This window comes from Eumetopias jubatus, unplaced genomic scaffold (genome assembly GCF_037043125.1).
Source record: "Eumetopias jubatus isolate StellerSeaLion01/CBP00866 unplaced genomic scaffold, mEumJub1_p1.0 scaffold_8, whole genome shotgun sequence".
In the NCBI taxonomy this organism is placed as follows: domain Eukaryota; kingdom Metazoa; phylum Chordata; class Mammalia; order Carnivora; family Otariidae; genus Eumetopias; species Eumetopias jubatus.
The window spans coordinates 58,271,206-58,294,333 of record NW_028274814.1 but is presented as its reverse complement, the minus strand read 5'-3'; the positions used below and the strand labels follow the sequence as shown (position 1 = coordinate 58,294,333).

Genomic DNA, 23,128 nt, shown 5'->3' with positions numbered 1-23,128 from the left:
TGCCCGTGAGCTGCCATTCTGGTGAAAGCTTGGCAGCCTTTAGGAGGTAGATATTGTCTTCATTGAAATTAGATTCAGTTCCTGGCCCAAATAATCCTCTTTGCTTGTGGCCCCTGAAAGCTGGTGGTGCAAGAATGATTTTTCTCTTTGTTACAAGTTCAATTAGAAAGTTGGAAAGGGCTGGAGAAATATCTTTTTACCCTTCTGCACCCTGAACCCTGAAAATAATGCCTTGTTAGATATACGGAAGAATAATGATAGTTTTAAAACACCCTTTATTTGACTTTGGAAACTCTATGTAACATATGTGATACAGATAGGCATATGCACACAGAATACACATCTGGGGTTTTATATATACCTAGATGAATCCAGACAAGTATTAAAATTAAACATATTTAAATATGCTCTCTAAGATTTAATCAGACATAACTATATAACATCAATGAGAAATTACTTCTAGAATTCTGCCTACTAAATTCTTAAACATTTAAACAAAGAGGTCAGTTTTAATAAAAATAACTGATTACAGAGTTCACAAAAGGAAAGCAATTATGTGACCTTTAATGCTAATTTAGTGTAACAGCTCTGGATGTCTGTTTAAAAGATTATATAGGAAATACATACAACTAGGGGCGCCTGGGTGGCTCAGTCGGTTGAGCGTCTGCCTTCGGCTCAGGTCATGATCCCAGGGTCCTGGGATCAAGCCCCGCCAGGGTCCTGGGATCCAGCCCCGCGTCAGGCTCCCTCCTCAGTGGGGAGCCTGCTTCTCCCTCTCTCTCTGCCTGCTGCTCTGCCTACTTGTGTTCTCTCTCTGTCAAATAAATAAATAAAATCTTAAAAAAAAAGGAAATACATACAACTAGTGTATCAGATATTAATAGATTTCTTTAAAAATTTGTAAAGAGGTTTACTTTTTTGAGTCATGTAATTAATATCCTGGAAATGTTTACAATATTAATCTGATCAGCTATTTACATTTACTCCCAATGTAAATAATGTAATCAAAATTGTTATAATACTCAAATTAGCAAGATCTAAACTTATTTATCTTTATTATGTGTTAGAACCAAAATAGTTTCGGGCGCCTGGGTGGCTCAGTCGGTTAAGCATCTGCCTTTGGCTCAGGTCATGATCCCAAGGTCCTGGGATTGAGCCCCATGTCAGACTCCCTGCTCAGTGGGGAGTCTGCTTCTCTCTCTCTCCCTCTGCTTATGCTCTCTCTTTCGCTCTCTCTCTCTCTCAAATGAATAAATAAAATCTTAAAAAAAGAAGAAAAATAGTTTTACTCCTTTCAGTTTGAATAAATAAAAATGTATAATTTTCTCAAGTATTTCATTTAACTAATGACAAAAGTATGAATCACTAATTGTGGAGATATTTAGATTTACCAGCAGTCCTGTCTTTACTAAATTTGAACAATGTTGGAACCAGCCCAGTCCCTTTTATTCTACAAAAAAAGGCTTGAAGTCCTTGTCCCATTCTCCATCTACATTATTTTTAATTCTTGATATCATTTACATAATTTTTGTTTGTTTCACCATGTCCATGTTGAATCTGCACCAAGATATAAACAGTGGATTTAGATTTGCCTGCCCAATTCAAAAAAACCCAATGCTCTTGAAGTTAATATTACTGAGATTACATCGTATCTTTCACATTGCCTACAGAGTGATCATTTAAAAGCAAGGATTATTAGGGGGCCTGGCTGGCTCAGTTGGTGGCACATGAGACTCTTGATTTTTGGGATTGTGAGTTTGAGCCCTATGTTGGGTGTAGAGATTACTTAAAAATAATACATATATTATATATCATATAATATATATTTTATATATATATATAAAAGCAAGGCTCATAGCTTCTCGTGCTTGCTTACAAAACCTAGGAAGAAGCTCCATGTTGTTTACCTTGAAATATATCCCAATCACAAACCAGTCTGTAACAATCCTAGCTCACTGTATTTTTATTTACGCTACATTAAGCTTCTTAGAGTTCAAGCATGCAAGATCTTACCAGCTTCTATGAGTCCACACGTGCTGTTCTTACTGCTTGGAAGACTTTTTGAGCCTCCTCTGTCCCCATCTCTGACTGATAATGGAAAGATTCTATATCTTGCCTGCTGCTAGTCACATGGCAGTATATATATTGTCAAAACTCATAGAACTGTTAGATTTTACTGTATGTAAATTTTACTTAAATAAATCCTACTTTAAAAAATCTGAATAATCTCCATATACTTGGGAATTAAGACATTTCTAAATAACTAATCAAAGAAGAAGTTTCAAAGAAAATTAGAAAATACAAAGTCAATGGTACCAAAATTATTTTTAAGCTAAATAAAATTGACAAATGTTTGGCCAAACTGATGAATAAGAAACAAGAGACAAAATGTAAAAGACCAATATTAGGAATGAAGAAGAGGATATCAGTAAAGATCCTATAGACATCGAAAGGATACTAAGGAAATATTATGAACAACTCTGGGTCAAGACATTAAAACAAGTACAAATTCCTTGAAAAAGCACAGCTTATATAAACTGACACAGGAAGAAATAGAATATCTGAGTACCAACATATCTAGTAAAGAAATTAAGTTCTTAAATAAAAGTCATTCTACAAGGAAAACTCCAGGCCCACAAGGCTTCTACTTTAAATCTATCAAAAATTTGAGGAAGAAACAATAATCTTACAAAATCCTTTCAGAAAACAGAGAAGGAAATACTTCAAAATTCATTTTATAAGGCCAACAAAATCCTGGTATCAAAATATTACCCAAATAGACAAATAAAACTCCCCCAAAACCCAAAAACCAAAGAAAGGAAAACTATAGATTATTGTCCCTCATTAAAATAGATGCAAAATTTCTAAATAAGATATTAGTAAATTGAATTCAGGAATATATAAAAATTGAATTCAGACAAAACATATCTGTAGTGATAGAACTCAGATCAGTGGTTACTGTAGGTGATGATGGTGAGATTGGTCACAGGCACAAGAGAACTTCCTGGGGAGATACAAATATTCTATGTCTTTTGGGTGTCATGGTTATATCAAAACATTTTAGATTTTACATGTATAATGGATTGTTTTTATTTTAAGAAAATTATACTTAAAGTTGGTTTTAAAAGATAACATACATATTTCTAATGAAACAAAGATATTTGTCTTCTTTTTTAATTTCATACCATTCTGGAATTTGGAGTTGATAAAATTAGATAGAATATAAATAAACTATAAGTATTTGAAAGTGGGAAGTAAGTTGTCTTAGTCAGTTTTGGGTAGTTACCCAGGTAGTAATTTGTTGACTGGGTGGTTTTAACAACAAACATTTATCTGTCACAGTTCTGGAGGCTGGGAAGTCTAACATCAAAGTACCAACAGATTTGGTTCTTGCTGAGGTCTGCTGTCCTGGTTTGCTCATATCTGTCTTCTCACTCTGTCCTCACATAATGGAGAGCAGAGAGAGCAAACTCTAGTCTCTTTCTCTTCTCGTAAGGTCACTAATACCATCAAGGCCTCATCTAAATATAATTACCTCTCACAGGCCCCACCTGCTAATACCATCCCAAGGGGGGTTAGTTTTAACATGTAAGATTTAGGGGGAACACAAACATGCACTCCATAATACAAGTGCAACACTGTAGATAAAAATCATATTTTTTGGACAGTCAAGGTAACATGGCAAAACAATACTAAGATTATTGAGAAAGCTTAGCAAGGTAAAATGGCAAAACAATACTAAGATTATTGAGAAAGCTTAGCAAAATATATAAGATAAATACATATCAGAATATATAAACAAATATCAGTACAAAATATGAAAACAAAAATATAAAATTTATGCTTGATCATTATAAGAATGTACAGATTTATGTAAATTTGATAGTAAGATAAAAAAGAGGCTTAAGTAAATAGGAAACCATCATTCTGGATAGAAGGAACACTAAAAATATGATTTTTTTTGTAAATTACTTCCTAGATTTAATAGAATTCCAATAAAATGCCCAACAGAGAATAGCTAAGAAAATTTTGAAAAGAGTGCAAACGGGACTGGTCCTCCCAGAGTTAAAAATATAGTTTAAAGCTATAATAATAAAATTCATCTGATCACAGTAATATAGTAAAAGAAAAATTGTAAAAAAGATCCATTAAATGTGGCTCCTGGATGGCTCAGTTGGTTAAGCATCCAACTCCTGATTTCTGCTCAGGTCATGATCTCAGGGTTCTGAGATCGAGCTCCAAGTTGGGCTCTGCACTGAGTGTGGAGGCTGCTTAAGATTCTCTCTCTTCCTCCCTCCTCCCCAACCTCCCCCCCACTCTCTCTCTCTCTCAAAAAAAAAAAAAGAAAAGAAAAGATCCATTAAACAAAATAGCTCAGAAACAGATCTTTTATAAAATAATGATAAGTATACGACAAAGATGATATTACACATCAGGGTAGAGGAAAAAGATTATTTAGTAAATGGTGTAACAAATAAAATGTTAAGTTCTCATCTCATGGCATATGCCAAAATAAATTCTAGAACAGCATAAAATATAAAAAACCCTTTCTTTTTTAATTTAAATTCAATTAATTAACATATAATGAGTACATTATATTTCTGAGGTGGAGGTCAGTGATTCATCAGTCTTACATAATACCCAGTGCTCATCACATCACGTGTCCCCCTTAATGTCTATCACCCAATTACCCCATCCCCCACCTACCTTCCCTCCAGCAACCCTGTGTGTTTCCTGTGATTAGGAGTCTCTTATTGGTTTGTCTCCCTCTCTGATTTCATCTTGTTTTATTTAATAAAAACCCTTTATATTTGTTTAAAGGTTAGTATTTATTAACTAAAGCATTGGAATACAATGTACTAGTAAAAGACACCAAATTTGCCTAAGTAAACTTTATCTTAGAAGAAAGCTCCAGGAAGGCAGAGATCCTGGAGGTCTGACTCATCACTAACCTCTGTGATCTACAGGAGATCTAGCCAGTGTGTGTGTTCAAATAAATCCTTACAGGATGTATGAAAACAACTGTTTCTATTTTTTGTAAAAGCAGCACCACTATCGTTTTCTTAAATGACAAACTGGGAAAAATATTTGTCATGTATATGTAAGGATTAATATCCTCTTATTACAAGTTCATGCAAATCATAAGAAACTTCATTAATACCCATTAGATGGACCCGTATATGGACAAGCTATTCACAACAGAGGGAATACAAAGATTAATGAACATTTGGAAAAAGTTAATATGAACAACAAAGGATTGCATGTTATCTTTCAAATTACAGGATTTTTATTTTTTATTTTTTTATTTTAATTTTTTTTAAAGATTTTATTTATTTATTTGAGAGAGAGAGAATGAGAGATAGAGAGCACGAGAGGGAAGAGGGTCAGAGGGAGAAGCAGATTCCCCGCCGAGTAGGGAGCCCGATGTGGGACTTGATCCCGGGTCTCCAGGATCATGACCTGAGCCGAAGGCAGTCACCTAACCGACTGAGCCACCCAGGCGCCCTCAAATTACAGGATTTTTAAAAATAAATATGTATATTCAATGCTGGTTTGGGTGTAAGTGTAATAGGTCAGCTCATACGGTTTGGGGGGAGTTAACACAAACCTTTCAGAAAAGTAATTTTGCATTCTTAATCCACAGCCTTAAAAATACTACTTTTGACCCTGCAATTACTTTTCAGAAAATGAACCTTAAAATAATTATCTGCTGCAAAGAAAGAAGAAACTTTATTTCAAAAGTTCATCATAGGATTAAATATGGTAGTGAAAAATCGGTAACTATATGTCCAACAGTAGGAGAATGGATTTTAAATTATGATAGCCACACAATGCATTATGTAGCCATTTAAATGATTTCTATAAAGATTTTAAAATTCCATCAGAAAATAATTGTTTTAAAAGGTACTGTGAGGAGATAAATTATTTTGCCATTGCCAACAATATTAAATATGCATAGAAAAAATAGTAACCATGGCATACATATTACCTTTTAGTGAAAGGACAGGCACTCAGCACCTTAAAGGGATCCTCCCATTTGCCCTCACATCAAGACTATGAAGATATATATATCTTTATTTTATATATATACATACACAATATAATATATAGTATAAACACATATGTTATACTATATATGTATATATTTTATTTTTCCCCATTGAACAGGTGAGGAAACGAATACACAGGGTGATAAGTAATTTGCCCCAAGTGTTTGAGTTGAGTGAGGTAGCAGGGTTTGATAGCAGGTTAGCTCTTGCGTCCGTGCTTTTACTCACTGTTAAAATGCAATGAAGTGTTTTTAGTTTTATAGGTTTGGGGGTCCATTGGTCTCCCTTATACTTTTCAATAATTTCCAAAGTTTCTACAATAAGCATAACTTGTACTCATTATAAACCAACTCAATAATAGTAACGTATATTTTTTAAATCCCAAAGTCAACCTGATTTTCTGTAGTAACGCTCAGATCTATATCTGGGGATTATCTGTACCCCCCATTTCCAGGTGTCTGGGGAGCCCCAGATCCCCCTTCCGGTTTGTTCACCGGGTCTTCCCGGGTTCCACCCCCAGTACCCGGATCCCCGTTCTTGAAGCACGCTTTCTCTGTGCGCCTGCGTCGTGGCAGACAGCTCCAGAGTGCAGTTGGCAAACTTTGAAACGCCATGGTACCAGATTCTTCGGGACCCTCCCAGATGTCGCCCCGCGAGGCCCCGCAGACCTCTAGCGGCCGAGGGTTCAAGCTTCAGTCGCTGGCGGAGGCCCGGCACTCACGCGGGAACTCAGCGACCCTTCCCGAAAGTGAGGCGCCCGCGGGAAATCCCCGGGGCTCGCAGGGCAGGGGTCGACCTCTGCCCACCAAGTCGCAGAGGCCGGGAGGCCGCCGGGGTTCAGGGTGCAGATCCGGGAACCAGCTCCGGGTCCCCGCGCTCCTGAAGCGGTGCCCCGTGGCGGTCGCGCGCGGAGCCCCGGAGGCACCAGCCCGCCTGCCGACCACCCTTTATCAGATTAGGACAATTGCTGAAAACAGTGATTATTTCAAACTGACTGAGCACTGGTCCCTGAGAAAATCGAGTGTTAATTAAAGAGGGTTGCCCGGGGACAAAATTTACGGCTTGGGTCCTGGGGGCAGTTATTGTGGGGTGAGTGTATTTTAAACCGGTTATCTCCTTGACAATTAATTCTCTCTCAGGTCGGGAGCAAGAGTGTGTGTGGGGGGGAACTGTTTGTGCAGATGTGGGAGTCGAAGTCCCACTTTCGGGGAGCCAGGGTAGGGGTCGCCCTTCGGAAGCGCGGCGACTGGTCCTGAGGGGTAACCAAGTTTTCAGGGTCGCTGGGGCAAGTATTCGATTTGAGCCCGCCTCGCTCCTGTGAGACATTCGCACGCGCCCATACAGCCTGGCAGTGGGGTCCTCTCCCTGGAATAAGCCCTTCGTGTCCCAGGTCCGCTTGGGGGGAAAACGGTGAACTCCCCAGATCCGCTTCCTTTTGTGGTTAATAAAAGGGCGCTTGTAGAGCCTGGGGAAAAAAAATTTGCAAGTGCAAGTGAGTACCTTGCGTGTTTTGACGTCTGAAAACCTGACTCCAGAGAATCATTGAATCATACGTTACAAGTTTCAGTGTTTAATGAAGTTTAGGGGACGTGTATTACTTGTGTTTGTAAAATCTTTGCATCGCGCACCCCAAGTTTGTCGCCCCAGTACCGAAAGCAGGGCCGAGCGGGGGTGGGGAGGGTCTCCAGTCCCAGGCCCTGCTGCACTCGGGGCTTCTGCCCAGTTTCCTGCCTCAGAGTTGTCGTGTCCGCCCCAGCTCAGAGCAGTTTGTGCAATTTAGAAACCCGATAGGAGGCAGCAGCTGATCTCCCACCACCCTAAAAATAATCCGCTCTGGCGCCCTGCGTGCTTCGGCTAGGGGAGGAAAACTGCCTTCGGAGTAAGTGAGTCCGTATTTTTTACATAAATATGACTTAAACATTTTAAGAGTAACTCTAAACTGTCGATTTCGGCAACCAAAAGGCCCCCGCGCACTCTCGCAGCGCTGCCTTCAGGGTCGCTATTTCTAGGATTAAGGCACCGGGCCCCAGCCGGAGAAGAGAGGGCGTGGGGATCAGGTTTCCAGCTTTACTTAAAAAACTCTGCCGGCTCCTACTTAAAACCGGCCGGGAATAGTGCAAGGAGTTATTACTAATTTTTTTTTTCTCTTAGACAGTCTCCTGTATTGTTCATGAAGTAGTTTTGTGTCTGCTTAATTTTTGTTACTCTTTACTTTTTAGGAGTTCTGCGTCTGGGTTTGAAACTGACACTTAAGACAGTGTAGGAAGCCGGTGTTTTGAAGGTAGTGCAAGTGCACGAGTAGGGGTTTGAAGCAGCATCAAGCGACTGCCCAAGGTATTTATTTTTTGCTTGTTTGTTCAATTTGGGATTAAAAAAATATCCTATTTGGCGTGTCTGAATCTTATCTGTTGAGTACCATTTCCTTTAGTGTGCGATAGAACTTCAACGGGTGCATTGAGATCAGGCACTAAATCAGAAGTCAGTGGTCATTTTTGCTAGTGATTTTCCTACTTGGATCTGTCATTCATAGATAGACAGGGAAATAGACATCTTTTGCTTCCTATTTTGTGACTCACAGACTGAATGAAAAATTTCAAAGAAGTTATTACATTTGTTTCTTAAGTGATCTATCCCTGAAAAGTCCCTAGATAATGGTAATGCCTTTACAATGTCATGTTTCTCTCTTATAACATACAGTTAATCTCAAATAACTAAAGAAATAGTTACTTTGTATGTAAGAATGAAAGTTTTTATAGTGCTTTTAGCATGTTTTCTTCAGGTGTTTCTAGCATGTTTAAGTTTTCGGAGGTTGCTACTTCATTAGAACTGACACTTTCTTCTGTATGAGCAGGAAAGAGTGCTAGTTTTTACTTTAGCCTTCAACTAAATCCAAATTTTATAACTCTTGAGGGTGTGGAACTTTCTATAATGCATTTCAAAGAATAAGAATCCTGAGGGTGTGATTCTTGCCATGAAACCTTACGTTTGGGCATCAAGGAGTATTTTCCTTCTATGCTTTCTGCTTTGCAGACCATCCCTATAATCAAAGTTTCACTTTTGACATTTGTCTTTAAGGTTCATTCAGTCAAGTTCCTCAACCCTGTCTGCTGTCCTAAACACTTGAACATCTTTCAGTGGGTTTATGCCTGTGGGAAGAAAAGTGTCATGTCTTCCTATCTGGCTTCTTTTCCCTCTCCCTCCTCCTGGATGCTTGGGCCTCTTGTCAGTGCTTAGTTGAAGGAGACAGCTCCAGAAGGGGCCGGGCTCAGGGGCGTCACGTGACAGAGTTTAGCCGGCTGGAGCAGCAATTTATACTGTTCCCAAAACGTCCCTAACTTAATCATGGTTCTGGGAAGGAAACCCTGAATGACAATAGGAGATTTAAAAAATTAATTGAAAGTCCTGATTGAATAAAATGCCTTTGGCAAACATGATAATTATCAGCATAGCTACAAATTTACTCCTTCCCTCTTTTTGCCCATGTTGAGTTGTAAGATGGGCTGACTGTTAGAATGTGCCACATGTGTACTACTGTAGGTTTGGAGAAAGAAGCTAAGGGTCAGAAGGAAAAGCATGGAGGAGGAGGAGACAGAAACAAAGACCCGAGAGATGCAGTGAGAGGTAGTGAACAGGTTGGGAGCCCTAGGGCATTTGAGGTTAGAGATTATGGTAGAAGAAAGGAATCATTCTAAAACTTTCAGTTTACTGATCTAAAGAATGCACCTTAGTATGATTATGTCATTGTGTTATTCCCTGTCTGGTAGATCACAACCTTTATACCAAGAGCTTCTGGGATTAGTGTAGTCTGATTTATATGGTCGAAGACCACGGGTACTGTTTGTCATGTGCATTCTTGGGATTCCTAGTGCCTAGCACATGGTCAGCATCAATACGTATTTTTACACTTAATGAATGGCCTAGAATCCCAGACATCAAGTACGTGGCTGGAAATGTTCTTTGACTTCTGCAGGTTGCTGGAGTTCTCTGATATTTTCTTTCCACCGTTATACACATTTATCCAGAGTTTACTTGATTGGTACGTTTGAGGATTGATTAAACATACCAGGTAGACAATGCTTATTATAGTTAATGAAGTATATGTTTTACAAATCCAGGTTATACTTTAGTATCTGACTCAGTGATAATGATTAAATATCTATCTATCTATCTATCTATTTATCTATAAATGTGGCCAATTGTAATATTATCATTTTCGATAAAATTATAAAACTGGCAAAAGTAAAAATTATTTTCTGGTTCATTTTAGGAAACAGTTTATACATGTCTTTCAGTAAGAGTGGGTTCAAGTTTCTTTTTGTCATTTCTACTCAATAAAAGAGATAGTCTAAAAGATAAAAGAAAGTCTTAGAAATTCCATTACTAGCTATTATTTTTCTGTTTTTTTTTATTTTTTCCTGTTTTATTGATGTACATCGCTGTATAAGTTTAAGGTGTACAGCGTGATGGTTTGATTTAGATGTATTGTAATATGATTACCACACTAGATTTAGTTAAGATCCATCACTTCATATACCTATGGTACATAATACAAAACTTCCATTTTACTGTTACTTAAAAAATCTCAAGCCCTTTTTGATTATTTTATGAAGCTTGGAGCCTTAATAGTTGTTAAGAATTTGCCGAGTATATACCCTCATCTTGAGTTTTTTTTAATATGAGTTTTTAAATGAGAAAAGTTCTCAACTAGAGATCATATCAATGATGTTCAGTAAAAGGGCTTACTGGAAACAATATGTGAGAGGAATTCCATATAAGAATTTACAGACTGTAAACACAGGGTTTCTAACTAGTTGTTCTGTTCATATAATGCTTTATAAAACTTTTGCTTGAAATTTGGTTTCTCCAATAGTTTACCTACCGTTGCCAATCTTTTCTGTATAACACTTTTTTTTCCCCTAGGGAAAAATACTGTTCGTGACCATTGCTAAATCATTTCTCAATGAAAGGGAAGAGAGAAAAGGTACTAGTTTACTTATACCTTTACCAACCTTTAATAATCTAACTCAGAATCCAGTGTGAAATAATGTGGAAAAGAGACCAAGTACAGTAAGGTTAAAGTCTTAAACTGCTACTTCTTTTAATGGCAATAGATAAAGATGTTTTTTAAAAAAATAAGTTGGAGGCTGCATGCTGCAGGGGGAGAAACATAGTTTAAGTCAGACCCATGGGTGTGGATCACTGCTACCCTACTGGTTGGCAAGTTACTGAACCTCAGAATGCTCTCCTGTAAAATACAGATAACTAACATTGCACGGCTGTTCTAAAGACTAAAGATAGTGTATGCAAAGTGCCCAGAATTTGGCAAGTAGTAGGTAAATAGGTGGCATAATAAAAGAATTTTTCAGAAGGCTAAAACTCTTTAGAATTTCACAGTGGTATTTTGATGGAGCAGACCCTTGCTCCTATATCATCTGTCTCAGCGCAGCAACAAGAGAAATGCATTTAAAATGTGAGTTGGAGTGTGTCACTCCTCTGATCAACCCCCCCCACCCCAGTGATTCCATTTCACTGAGTAGAAGCCAAAGTCCCAACAATGGCTAGCAAAACCCTGGGTTACCTTGTCCTCAGCTTCTTCTCTAAATTTGCCTACTACTTTAATGTAATATTGATTTCCAATTAAAAAAACATCTTTTTTCTGTTTCAAAACTTGATCAGGGTGCATTTCATGTAAGAATATTCTCTGATTGTGAGACTTGAGTAATTTCATTCAATTATCATTTGAGTTATATTTAACTTATCTGAAGCACTTGATTTTAATAGTCTTCAGAAAAAGGCTGATTGCTGTTGGCCACCACATTGGCTTCTGTGTATTAGTATTCCTTTGTACAGTTAACAAAAAGTGGCAGTAAATTTTGTCCAGCTTAAGTTATTTGCTAATGCATTTTCAGTGAGAAAGGACAAGAAAGGATTTGATATTACACTATCTTGTAGTGTCAGTCAGTAGTTTCATTTTTTCTTTCTTTTTCTTGATATATCATCATTTTGTTCCGTGAAATCATTTTAGTCACACACACACCTTCGTTAAGGTACCATCACTGGTAGATATTAATAATTATATATTTTCCAAATTAAAATAAAATATTTTTCTCTGGAAAAAAAAGATCTAAAAGAAGTGATTTATAGAATGTATAAGGCCTTTGTAAGAAACTCTCAAATGACTTTGGCATACAGTTTCTTATTTCCTCAGTTGCAAAAATAAAGGGGGTTAATTTTATAATAAAACCTCCTCCTTAGGCCTATGAGTGTATGAAAGGGAATTTAATAATGAAAGCCTCTTTCTCTTGTCTCTTCCTTTTAGAGTAAGTGATATAAGAAGAAATGAGCCTTTCATTCTGTGGTAACAACATTTCTTCATATAATATCTATGATGGTGTGTTACAAAATCCCTGCTTTGTGGATGCCCTCAACCTGGTCCCTCATGTCTTCCTGTTGTTTATCACTTTCCCAATATTGTTTATTGGTAAGTAATCTATTCTCCTATATTTCCTCACCTAATATTCATTTTAAGTCTTATTAATGGTTGAGATTTGGTATAATGTTGACCTAATTTTCCCAACATGAAAACTGATATGTATATCTGTGAGAAAAGAACAAGCAAGTTTCTTGTGCTTCCCAATTATTTATGTCTTGGCATATGATATTTTGTAGATCAAATAGAAGTCACATGTCTCCTTAGAAATGGACTTCAAGTAGCAGCAGCAGTGTTTTGAAAAGAGGGAAAGAGAATTATGTGGGATAGAATTATGTGAAGAGAATGGAAAATGGGTAAAACACAGTACTTGCTTGGAATAGTCACTGGAACTGTCCAGTGAAACAGATGTATCAAAGTCAAGGGAAAAATGACTATCCCACATTGTAAGCTCATTTGCAGGTATGGGAACAAATTATCCTGGGCATTAACTTGCTAGAACAACTAATTCTTGGGGCCAGTGGGGATGATTGCACGAAAAGTGACATGTTGGGGGATCTGAGGACACAGAGAGTGCAAGTTCAAGTAGGAGTGATAAGGCTGTGTTCCAGGTAGAAAGAATACTTTATGCAACTATTTGCAAAGGAGCTAAAAATACAGTTTCCTCTATTATTTTACAGTTTACATTTACACAAAATCCAATTATTTAAAACAATTATGTATGATTTGTATAACTTCCCCAAAACAATCAAAATAGATCTTTAACTTAAAAATTTTTTTTAAAATACATTTCACATATAAAAATGACAGAGACTAATATGATAAACATCTATTGAGCCTGTCACCACTCATCTTAAGGAGTCTAATGGTAAGAACATAAGTGAATCCCTCTGTTACTGTTTCCTGAGCCTGTTACTCTTAGGACACATCCTATGTCCTTGTCCATTCAAAAGAGGTAACTACTCTCTGAATTTGGTGTTTAATTTTGCTCATAAAAATAAATCTGCTTATAAAAATAAATGAAAAAAACCATCAGACTGCTTTTCTTAAGAAAACTAGCATATTTTAATGATCTGCTTCAAAAGAAGATTTAAAAATAATTTGCACGCTTTTATTTCTTCATTTAACAAATACTGATTGAGAGACTACTATGTACCTGGCATTGTAACAGTGATCAAAAAATTTCTGTTATAAGATATATTATACGCCGAGGCCAACAAAACTCTTGGCACATTGTTATTCATGTTAAACAAATATATAGACATTAAATATAACTGTGCCAGAGTGGCCATATATAGAAACATGAGTTGTTGTTTATGTGGTTGGTATTATTTGTAGGACATTAACAATGCCCTTTGGCCAAAAGTAGACCATACTTTTTTAAACGCAATTTGACAGTTAATAATTTATTTTTGACATTCAACTCACTTCTTGAGGGCAATTACTGTGACAGTCTTGTTTGTATCAGTAGCATTGAACATAGGCTGGTAAAGCGTATTTGAATCAAGTGGAGTTGAAGTGAACATTGTCAAAGGGGAATGGTGGAGGAAAATGTAGACTGTTCACCACTAACATTGGCTACTTGAGTTAGTGAAAGATCATAAATAAATCTCAAAGAAGTATCAGGCATAAGGAAAGCTTGCTTGCAAGAGTTTACAGCATAAATTCTAGTACAACATGTTATATGTAACTAGTCTTTCCATAATGAAGTTCATTTGAGAACAACTAAGACATGAATCAATTTTCTTTTCAAAGAATGCCTCAGGAGCCCCATTAGTCCTTGCAGAAATTCTTTCCTGCAATATTTCGAGCACAAACCCCGATTCATTCTTGAAGTATGTGAGGCTTCTCTACAAACAAAACATTTCTTTGAGAAAATATCGCTACCACTGTTGAATAGTGCTGGCCCAGTCATAGGTTATAATTTTTCTCACATGATACGCATTTGATTGAGTTGACTCAACTAATGAGTTCTACATTTCGTTACCAAATATGGCTCTTTTCGTTAGTCCCCCCACAGATTCCATGTTTTGAAAAAGATTTTAGACACCAAATTGCTTTTATTAACATCATCATTAATTTGGTTTCCTCTTAAACGAATCAGGGACCTCTCACTAAGAGCTCTGATGAGCATGAGATAACCATGTTGTCACCCAGAGTTGGCCTTATCCTTGAGCAGTGCAACAAATGTCAATGTGTTAACCTAGGCAGTCTTGTAAAAATTCATTGAAATTGAATTGTTATTTTTTTAACATAATGAAAATAGACCAGGATTTTCATTGCTACCCTAGAAAGCACCTCTCATTCCTCTTTCAGGAATCTCCCATCCCCAAATGATATCACAATATGAATTATTTCCATGATTATAATTAATCCTTTTACTTCTTCTCTATTTTTTTCAGGGTGGGGAAGTCAAAGCTCAAAAGTACAAATTCATCATAACACATGGCTTCATTTTCCTGGACATAACCTGAGATGGATTCTTACATTTGCTCTTCTCTTTGTGCATGTTTGTGAAATAGCAGAAGGCATTGTTTCTGACTCGTAAGTGATTCAACATAGTTAATATGATTACACTGTACTAGTGAGTGTATTGATATGATTGGTAGTTAAGAGCATACCAAGTCAGTCTTAACCCTTCAGTTACAACTCATTAGGAACAACAGCTGTCACTCATTTTATAGCAGTCCTGCTTATCTGTGATTTCATTTACCCATGATCAACCGAAGTCTGGAAGCAAATGATCCTCCTTCTGATGGTGGGTAGTCAGAAGGTCAGTATACTAATACTGCATCACAATGCCTATGCCATTCACCTCACTTGATCTCATCATGTAGATATTTTTCTCATCTAACATCATCACAAGAAGAAAGGTGAATACAGTACAATAAATTATCTTGAGAGAGAGAGGGAGAGAGACCATATTCACATAACTCTTACTACAGTATATTGTTATAATTATTCTATTTTATTATTATCAGTTGTTAATCTCTTACAGTGCCTAATCTATACATTAAACTTAATCATAGGTATGTATGTATAAGAAAAACATAGTGTAGGGGCGCCTGGATGGCTCAGTCGTTAAGCGTCTGCCTTCGGCTCAGGTCATGATCCCAGGGTCCTGGGATCGGGCCCCATATCGGGCTCCCTGCTCAGCGGGAGGCCTGCTTCTCCCTCTCCCACTCCCCCTGCTTGTGTTCCCTCTCTCGCTGTGTCTCTCTCTGTCAAATAAATAAATAAAATCTTTAAAAACAAAAAACAAAAACCAAAAGAAAAACATAGTATATATAGGATTCAGTACTATCTGTGATTTCAGGCATCCACTGAGGTCTAGGAACATACTCCCCCCCAGATAAGAGGGGGACTGCTGCATTTGATAAGCATGTGTTTTGTCTGTATTTTTGTGTTGCCACGTAATTTCTCTGATAACAAAAATTCAGGTCTCTGTGACTTACGCTTATTCATGTGCTATTTCTTTGTTCCTTCATCTCTGTAGCTCTTGCAGAAAGTTCTCTCCTTTTAAACATTTTGATGTTTACTTTACCTATCAATGTAAGTATACATAGAAAGATTGTCTATATTGACATATAGCTCAAATAGCTATATATTTACATATAAATATATAACCAGTTCCCAGTGTTTCCATTTGTTTTATAAAGAAGCAAAGATAGATGAGGCGGGCATTAAAGAAGTCTGAGAACCAGTGAGGATGTAGCCACAAATTGAGGCGAAACACAAAACTGTTTTAAAATCAATATTTGCCATAAAACCCATATTTTTGAAGGAATTGAAGGAATTTTGTCATTCTTATAAAAGAAGTTTGCATTAAGCAGTTAGAATATAATGAATTCTACTTATAAACCTGAACATAATGTGGGAAAAATATTTTTATCATATATTAACAAAAAATAGGAAATAATTTTGATAAGCAATATCAAATAAGAGAATTTTGATTATGAAATTATGCTAAATAGTGCACCATCAATTGAAGAATTGATATGAAAAGTTCTTAAGAGCTTTTAAAAAGAAAGCTCAAAAATCATTTTTCTTTTATTAATAAGGACCTCCCCTGACATCTGTTTATGTTTTTCTGTTGCAATTAATGAGGAATGAAACTTCTAAGCTTTTGTTATGGAGCCAACTATTTTGTAATGTTTTATGACAGTTCTTTGCATGGATGTACACGTCTTAGTTTCTGATAAAAAGAAAAATCAGGGACTCTGATGATATTGCATGCCTTCAAGCATTTAGAAGCTTGATTGGCTATTATCTTATTGATTACTGTTTAAAACCCTTTGGTGTATTTGTATTCTATTATATTAGCATAGGCAATTCTAGTCTTTGTTTTTAATCCCTTAACATACAGGCTGACTCTGTGTGTTTCTGTGTGTCTGTATAAGATGGATCAGTCCAATATTTCCTAAAAACTTGACGCCATGTAGGCAAGAATGTCTCCTTCTTTCCAGCCTCATGATTGATGTATAGATTCAGTCAGAGACTTAGAGGTTGGGCTAAGAAGGGTGAAGACATATGCTAATGGCAGAAACTTATTTTATAGTAGTAATGATATAAAAGGCCCATCCTGAAATCCAGCAGAAATGCACTCTTGATTTGTGTTACCCCCTCCCACTCCTTAGCTGCAGACTGCTGACTGCTTCCCCTTAGTCTTTTATTTATTTGTTTGTTTATTTATTATTTTAATTAACATTATGTATTATTTGTTTCAGGGGTACAGGTCTGTGATTCATCAGTCTTATATAATACCCAGTGCTCATTACGGCACATACCCTCCCCAATGTCCATCCCCTTACCCTTTTTATCCAAACTTCTCAAAAATAATTTTCCAATGATTCCTGAACTCCAAAATTTAGTTTGCTTTCTTGCTTGCCTTGTCCTATTCTGGAAACTGCTTGTACAAGAATGCCAGTGAACATTAAAGACACTTTAATGAACAGCTTTTCTTCCTTATCATACATATTACATTTGACCTCGCTGATCATCCTTCTTTCTTTTTCTTTTTTTTTTCTCATTAAACTTTTGTTTTAATGGGTCTCAAAATTCTGTGACAGATTTTTGGTCAAGTCGTTTCCATTAAAAAGTACTGATTTTAAAAAGTAATAACTTAAAACTGCCACACACACACACACACAAATGGTCCACAAAACAAAAAACAAATGGTCCAGAAAACATTCCTTCTTTTTTTTTAACAAAATATTTATGAAATATTCTTTGCTGAAAATGTAACATATGCTCATTGTAATTAGTGACAGTGCAAAGATTTTCCTAGTTGAATATTTGATTTTCTTTTTTAGTAATACAAATATTAAAGCTATTCATATTTCTTTTGAAACACCTTTACTTGTTTTGCACAGATTTTTGTTAAGAAATGTCCTCTTTTTTATTTCTATTTAAATAATTTGTGGTTCTGCTTTAGATACTCTCCTAGATCTAGGAATCATTGTCAGTCTGCTTTTTAGTCTAATATGATTGATTTATTAGTAGAGCATGTAATTGGTTAAACCAATACCTTTTAGGACTCATTAACATTTCCATTTTAGTTAAATATTTAATTATTTTATACAATTTTAATGAGCATTAGAAAATAATATATTTATTTTGTTGGAGACAAAATTTTATTGAGTTTACTGATTGGATTACCCAAGTTTTACGTGTTGATTATTTTTATACTATTTAATTCATCAAATTCTAAAAATGTGTATTCAAGTTTTCACTATTATTATGTTTTCATTTCAGCTTTTATTTTTATCATTTTGTCTTTTTTGAGATTATTTTTTTTTTGTTCTGCATGATGAATACATTTTGATTTTCTTCTTTACTTTCTGAGTAAAGATTTTCTGCTATAATGGGATATGTGTGCTTCTACCAGAACCTCAAGGTCTGCGAGTCACACTCTAAAAATAACAGAGCTTAAGGGAAAGAATAGGGTTGGGACACCACTCAAAACTTGTGCAGCTTTGTAAATAGACAACTAACAACTATAATAGCAATCCTAAAAAAAAAACTAGCATGGTTAAAAGACCCATGAAATCCCTAACAAAGAAATGCCACAATAAGTATAAAACTTTACTGTAGCTGTTGCTGTCTTTTTTCATCCCTTACTATAGTGTCTTCCTTAATGTTGTTTTGTCATTCTTTTTCTAACTTCTTGAATTGACTACATAATTTATTTATTATAATGTTTTCTTATTGAATGTGTTTGAAGTTAGTTATAAACTTTCTTCTGAGTATGGTTTTGACCACGTTTATTTATAGGCCTTGATAGGTAGTATGCTCATTTAAAAATTTCCTAAATATTAGGCAAGTGATTTTTAAAATTCTTTCTTTGGTTCCTTAGTAAAAGAATACTGGAAGCATTTCTTAATTTCCATGCTGATGAAATATTTACTTCCTACTTTTTCTTTTTGACCATTTTGAACTATTTCTGGGGGGTGGTGTATACCAAATGGACATGGTAACAAAAATGTGAAAGTACCACCATAGCATAAAAGCTGGTTTAAAAACCACCTACCACCCCCCAGAAATAGTTCAAATCACTTGCCTAATATGGTGTATATCACTGGTCATGTTCCAAATCTCTGCATACACTGGGCCTATTAGACAACTCCCTTTGCATGTTTAATAGACAACTTCACGGTCTGCATGGCTTTGCTGGAACTTACTAGCTTCTTTTCTCCAATCCGCTCGTCTTCTTCCAGACTTAAGTGGTTACCCACCATCCACCTAGCCCCCTTGGGAATTATTCTTTATGTCTCCTTCACCATCACCCTAAGACCCTAAGACTATTAAAGTCCTGTCCATTTTAACGATGAATATTTTCCAGATGTTGTATTACTTCCTTGTTTTTGCTGCCAAAGCTTAGTTCAGGCTTCCATCTTCTCTCGCCTGGCCTATACCCATAATTTGCTAACTGCTTTTTTTCCTTCTATGTCTCTTTCCTCTCTTCAGAGGCACACACTACCTATCAAATCCATCATCCATGTTATTACCAGATTGGTTTGTCTAAAACCCCCCAAAATCTCGCCATACCACTTACCTGTTAAAATATTTCAATTTTCCAAAAGATTAGATTCCGGCTCTTTACCATGTCATAAGAGCTTTTCACCATGCATCCTATATCAAACTTTCTGTTTGAGAATTTTAAACTACTTGGAATTTTGAATATGTCACACAGTTTTGTGTTCCCATGTATTTACACATTCTGTTCCCTCTTTTTAAAGTGCTTCCTACCATGTTCCTGACTAGTGGATTCCCTTTCATATTTCAGTTTCCACCTTCCACCATATCTTGAAGTGTCTTTCCCAAATGCTCCTCCTTCCCCCACTCTCAAACTAGTCACTCTCTATACCATTTATGTACGAATGTATTTAAGTAATTTGAGAAAAGTTAAATGTTTTACTAGGTGGCGTTATTAATGTAAATGAGTTGAAGGCTGTCTACCATGCAAATCTGGTTTTGTCATGTTTCCAATCCATGTGAAGCTCTCTATGGCCCTCAGAGTGAAATCTAGTCTCTTTTCAGTCATATTCAGTTGCGTGTGATACACTGAAACATGTCTGGATCCTCTGCCCGGAACCATCTTCCTTCTTCCTCCTCTGGGTAGCATTCCTCAGTCTTCGGTCCTCAGTTCAGAAGTCGGTTCCTTCACAAAGCTTTCTCTTCCTCAGTCGCTGGCCCTGCATGCGCTTACAGTCTCTTCACCTGTGTGATCATCTCCTATTTCCTATTGCTATTCCCAGGAGACTCTAGGCTTTGTGACCCTTGATACTATATCTTGTTGTGTTCACTGTTGCATCCCAACATCTAATAGTGCCTGGACACAGCAAACACACGTGTGTTGAATGCATCAATGCCAATGGTGAAATCACTAAGGGCCGTAAAGTTTAGGAAAATCATCAAAGGAATAAATGTAGTTTTCTTGTACATTGGAGTTCATAGCCATGTGGTTGTTTTCAGCCGCTTTAGGTTTTAACTTGTTTCAGCAGTTCTGCCCTTCAGTAGAGGAGACGTTACGTGTTTGCTCTTGTTGTGAGTATTTAAGGGCTTGTTTAGCCATGGTACCCAGTCCTCTGTGTTGGGGATAAATCCTTTCTGTGGAATTATGTCTCCCAACGTAGTTTTCCTTTGCATGTTCTCTTAGCAACGACTACTGCATTCTGTATTTTAAGTATCTTATTCATAAGAGAAAGTTTTAATGGACAATTTGGAAACAAAATGAGAAACTGTCTGGAACCATCAGCTCTAGACACTGATTCTGTCCCACTCTCCGTAGGCGGCGGGAGTCGCGGCATCTCCACCTCTTCATGCCGGCTGTGATGGGATTTGTCGCCACTACAACATCAATAGTATATTATCATAACATTGAAACATCAAATTTTCCTAAATTACTCTTAGGTAAGTACAATCAAGTGTCCTCCTCCTTCCCCAGAGCTATTTTTCTTTCTCCTAGTAAACGCTGGGGCTGGGACTGGGGAGCAGGGGAAAACCACAGTAGTTAATTCTTCCCTAGTCTACTGGTGAATGGGGGAGATGAAGATGAACTGAGTGCTCTGGGCTGTGAAAACGCTCTTCCCCCAGGACGTCCGTCCTCCACTAGATGCCCCTCGTGATGTGTTGGTGTGTGGCAGGGGGACCAGGGGAGGGGTGTGCTGGCCTTCTGGCTCGCAGAGGCTCTACTCTAACAATTGAGCCCTTGCCCGGTCCTGCCCCAGGAGCAAGTCAGTGCATCTAGCTCCCTGCGTTTCTGCCTCTGTCTTGGGGTCCTGAGGCATTTTCTGAAGGTCCCAACTGTTCAGCGATGCTGTGGCAATGTCACATTCTTTGTAGCGCTGCTGCCCAGGCGTGGGGGACCCAGTGCAGCAGAGTCTGCTTCGCAGCGTGCTGGAAACTGTACTGTCCTGAGAAGCAGGTGTCCTCAAAGCACGGCCCCTCACATCTGCTTCATGCCTAAACTTTTCTTTTTCAGGCTCTCTTGCCTCTTTGTCCTGTGGAAAATAAGAGCCTACCTAAAGTGTTCTAACTTTATTTTTGCCTGCCATGGTAATAATATCGCTTATCCCAATTAGTTGTATTGAATACTCTGACCAATCCTTGCATTCCATGGTGTATACTCTCAGAAAGAGAGCTAAGATGGAAGGTGTAGAACATGGATCATGGCTGGGCTTCAAGGCCTGTAAAATATCCTAAAATTGCAGGCACAGTCTTGTGTGTTTGTGTGAATGAACACTTACAATTTTGTAAAGTACGGAGAGTGCACTTGATTGTTAAATGATGAAAGTGATGTTGATTACTGATACAGAAATTTGGAAAAGTAATAATTAAACCACACAGATATTTTATTTGCTTGTCCAGAGGTCATTGAAATTTAAAATGAATTAGAGGAAAATACTGAATATTTAATTCTTTGTTGTACCACGTTATGTGATTGGGCGAAGGCAATCTAAGTACAAACAAGTAGACTGGGTTAAATATTTTTAAAAGGCTTGTCAAAGTCTGCATTATCTTTAAAAAAAAGCTGTTTAGTACAATATGAAAGGCAGATGTTATCACAGAAATCTTTTTTTGAAGATGCCAAGAAAAAAGAGTGAAATTTTTAGCAGGCAACAGAAAAAAAAATTTACTGTTGGGAATCCAATATGTTAGACTTTTAAGTTTCTGAAAAATTGATGATGAATAAGATATAAGTTATAAGATGTAATTAGAAGGGAAATGTGCATTTTGGTAATATTCTGAAGGAGACGTGATCAGAAGCTGTCTGTAGATATAAGGCAGAGGGCACAATTAGATCATATTGCTGGAAGGACTTATGGAGATAAAAGATAGTCTAAATTTCTCATTATTTTAGGAGAGAAATATTCGGGCCTAGAAAAATTACACTTATTTTCAGATCACAAAACGAGTAATTTTGTCCCAACATTATATTATGAACATCACCAAACATACAGAAAGTTAAAAAGAACCAAGTGAATACTCATAAATACCTAATACACCGATTCTTCAATTTCCTTTTTATTCTGTTTGATCGCATTTCTGTATCTTTCTATCCCTCCATCCATTGGGCTTATTTTTTATACATTTTAAAGTAAATTGCAGACATTAATATACTTCACCTCCTAATTATTTCAGCGTGCAAGTCATTAACTAGAGTTAAATTTTTCTACAGTTGTTTTTGTGAGATAAAATTTACGTGCTGCGATTCATCAGTCTTACACAATTCACTGATGAATCACAGACCTGTACCTCTGAAACAGATAATACATTATATGTTAAAAAAAAAAGATAGCAGGAGGGGAAAAATGAAGGAGGAGAAATCGGAGGAGGAGACGAACCATGAGAGACTATGGACTCTGAGAAACAAACTGAGGGTTCTAGAGGGGAGGGGGGTGGGGGATGAGTTAGCCTGGTGATGGGTATTAAAGAGGGCACGTACTGAATGGAGCACTGGGTGTTATACGCAAACAATGAATCATGGAACACTACATCAAAAACTAATGATGTAATGTATGGTGATTAACATAACATAATAAAAAAATAATAAAAAAAATTTATGTGTTGAAGTGTAGAAATCTTAATTTGCTGAATACACACACCTGTCTAACCCTATCATGCTATAGAACAGTGCCATCATCCA

General features: G+C 36.8%; 1 protein-coding gene across 4 annotated transcripts in view; it reads left to right on the top strand.

Moving 5' to 3' along the window:
• The first annotated feature begins 7,707 nt into the window (after positions 1 to 7,707).
• ABCC9 (ATP binding cassette subfamily C member 9) overlaps positions 7,708 to 23,128 on the top strand; it is a 134,745-nt gene continuing 119,324 nt past the window's right edge. For 3 of the 4 annotated variants that reach the window (XM_088025570.1, XM_028113216.2, XM_028113215.2), the window contains exons 1-3: positions 12,390 to 12,531; positions 14,883 to 15,024; positions 20,771 to 20,892. In XM_088025570.1, coding sequence (XP_087881696.1) covers positions 12,390 to 12,531; positions 14,883 to 15,024; positions 20,771 to 20,892 — 406 coding nt within the window. Of the gene's footprint in view, positions 7,930 to 12,389; positions 12,532 to 14,882; positions 15,025 to 20,770; positions 20,893 to 23,128 lie in introns of those variants that run through there. The other variant, XM_088025571.1, reaches the window with a different exon arrangement.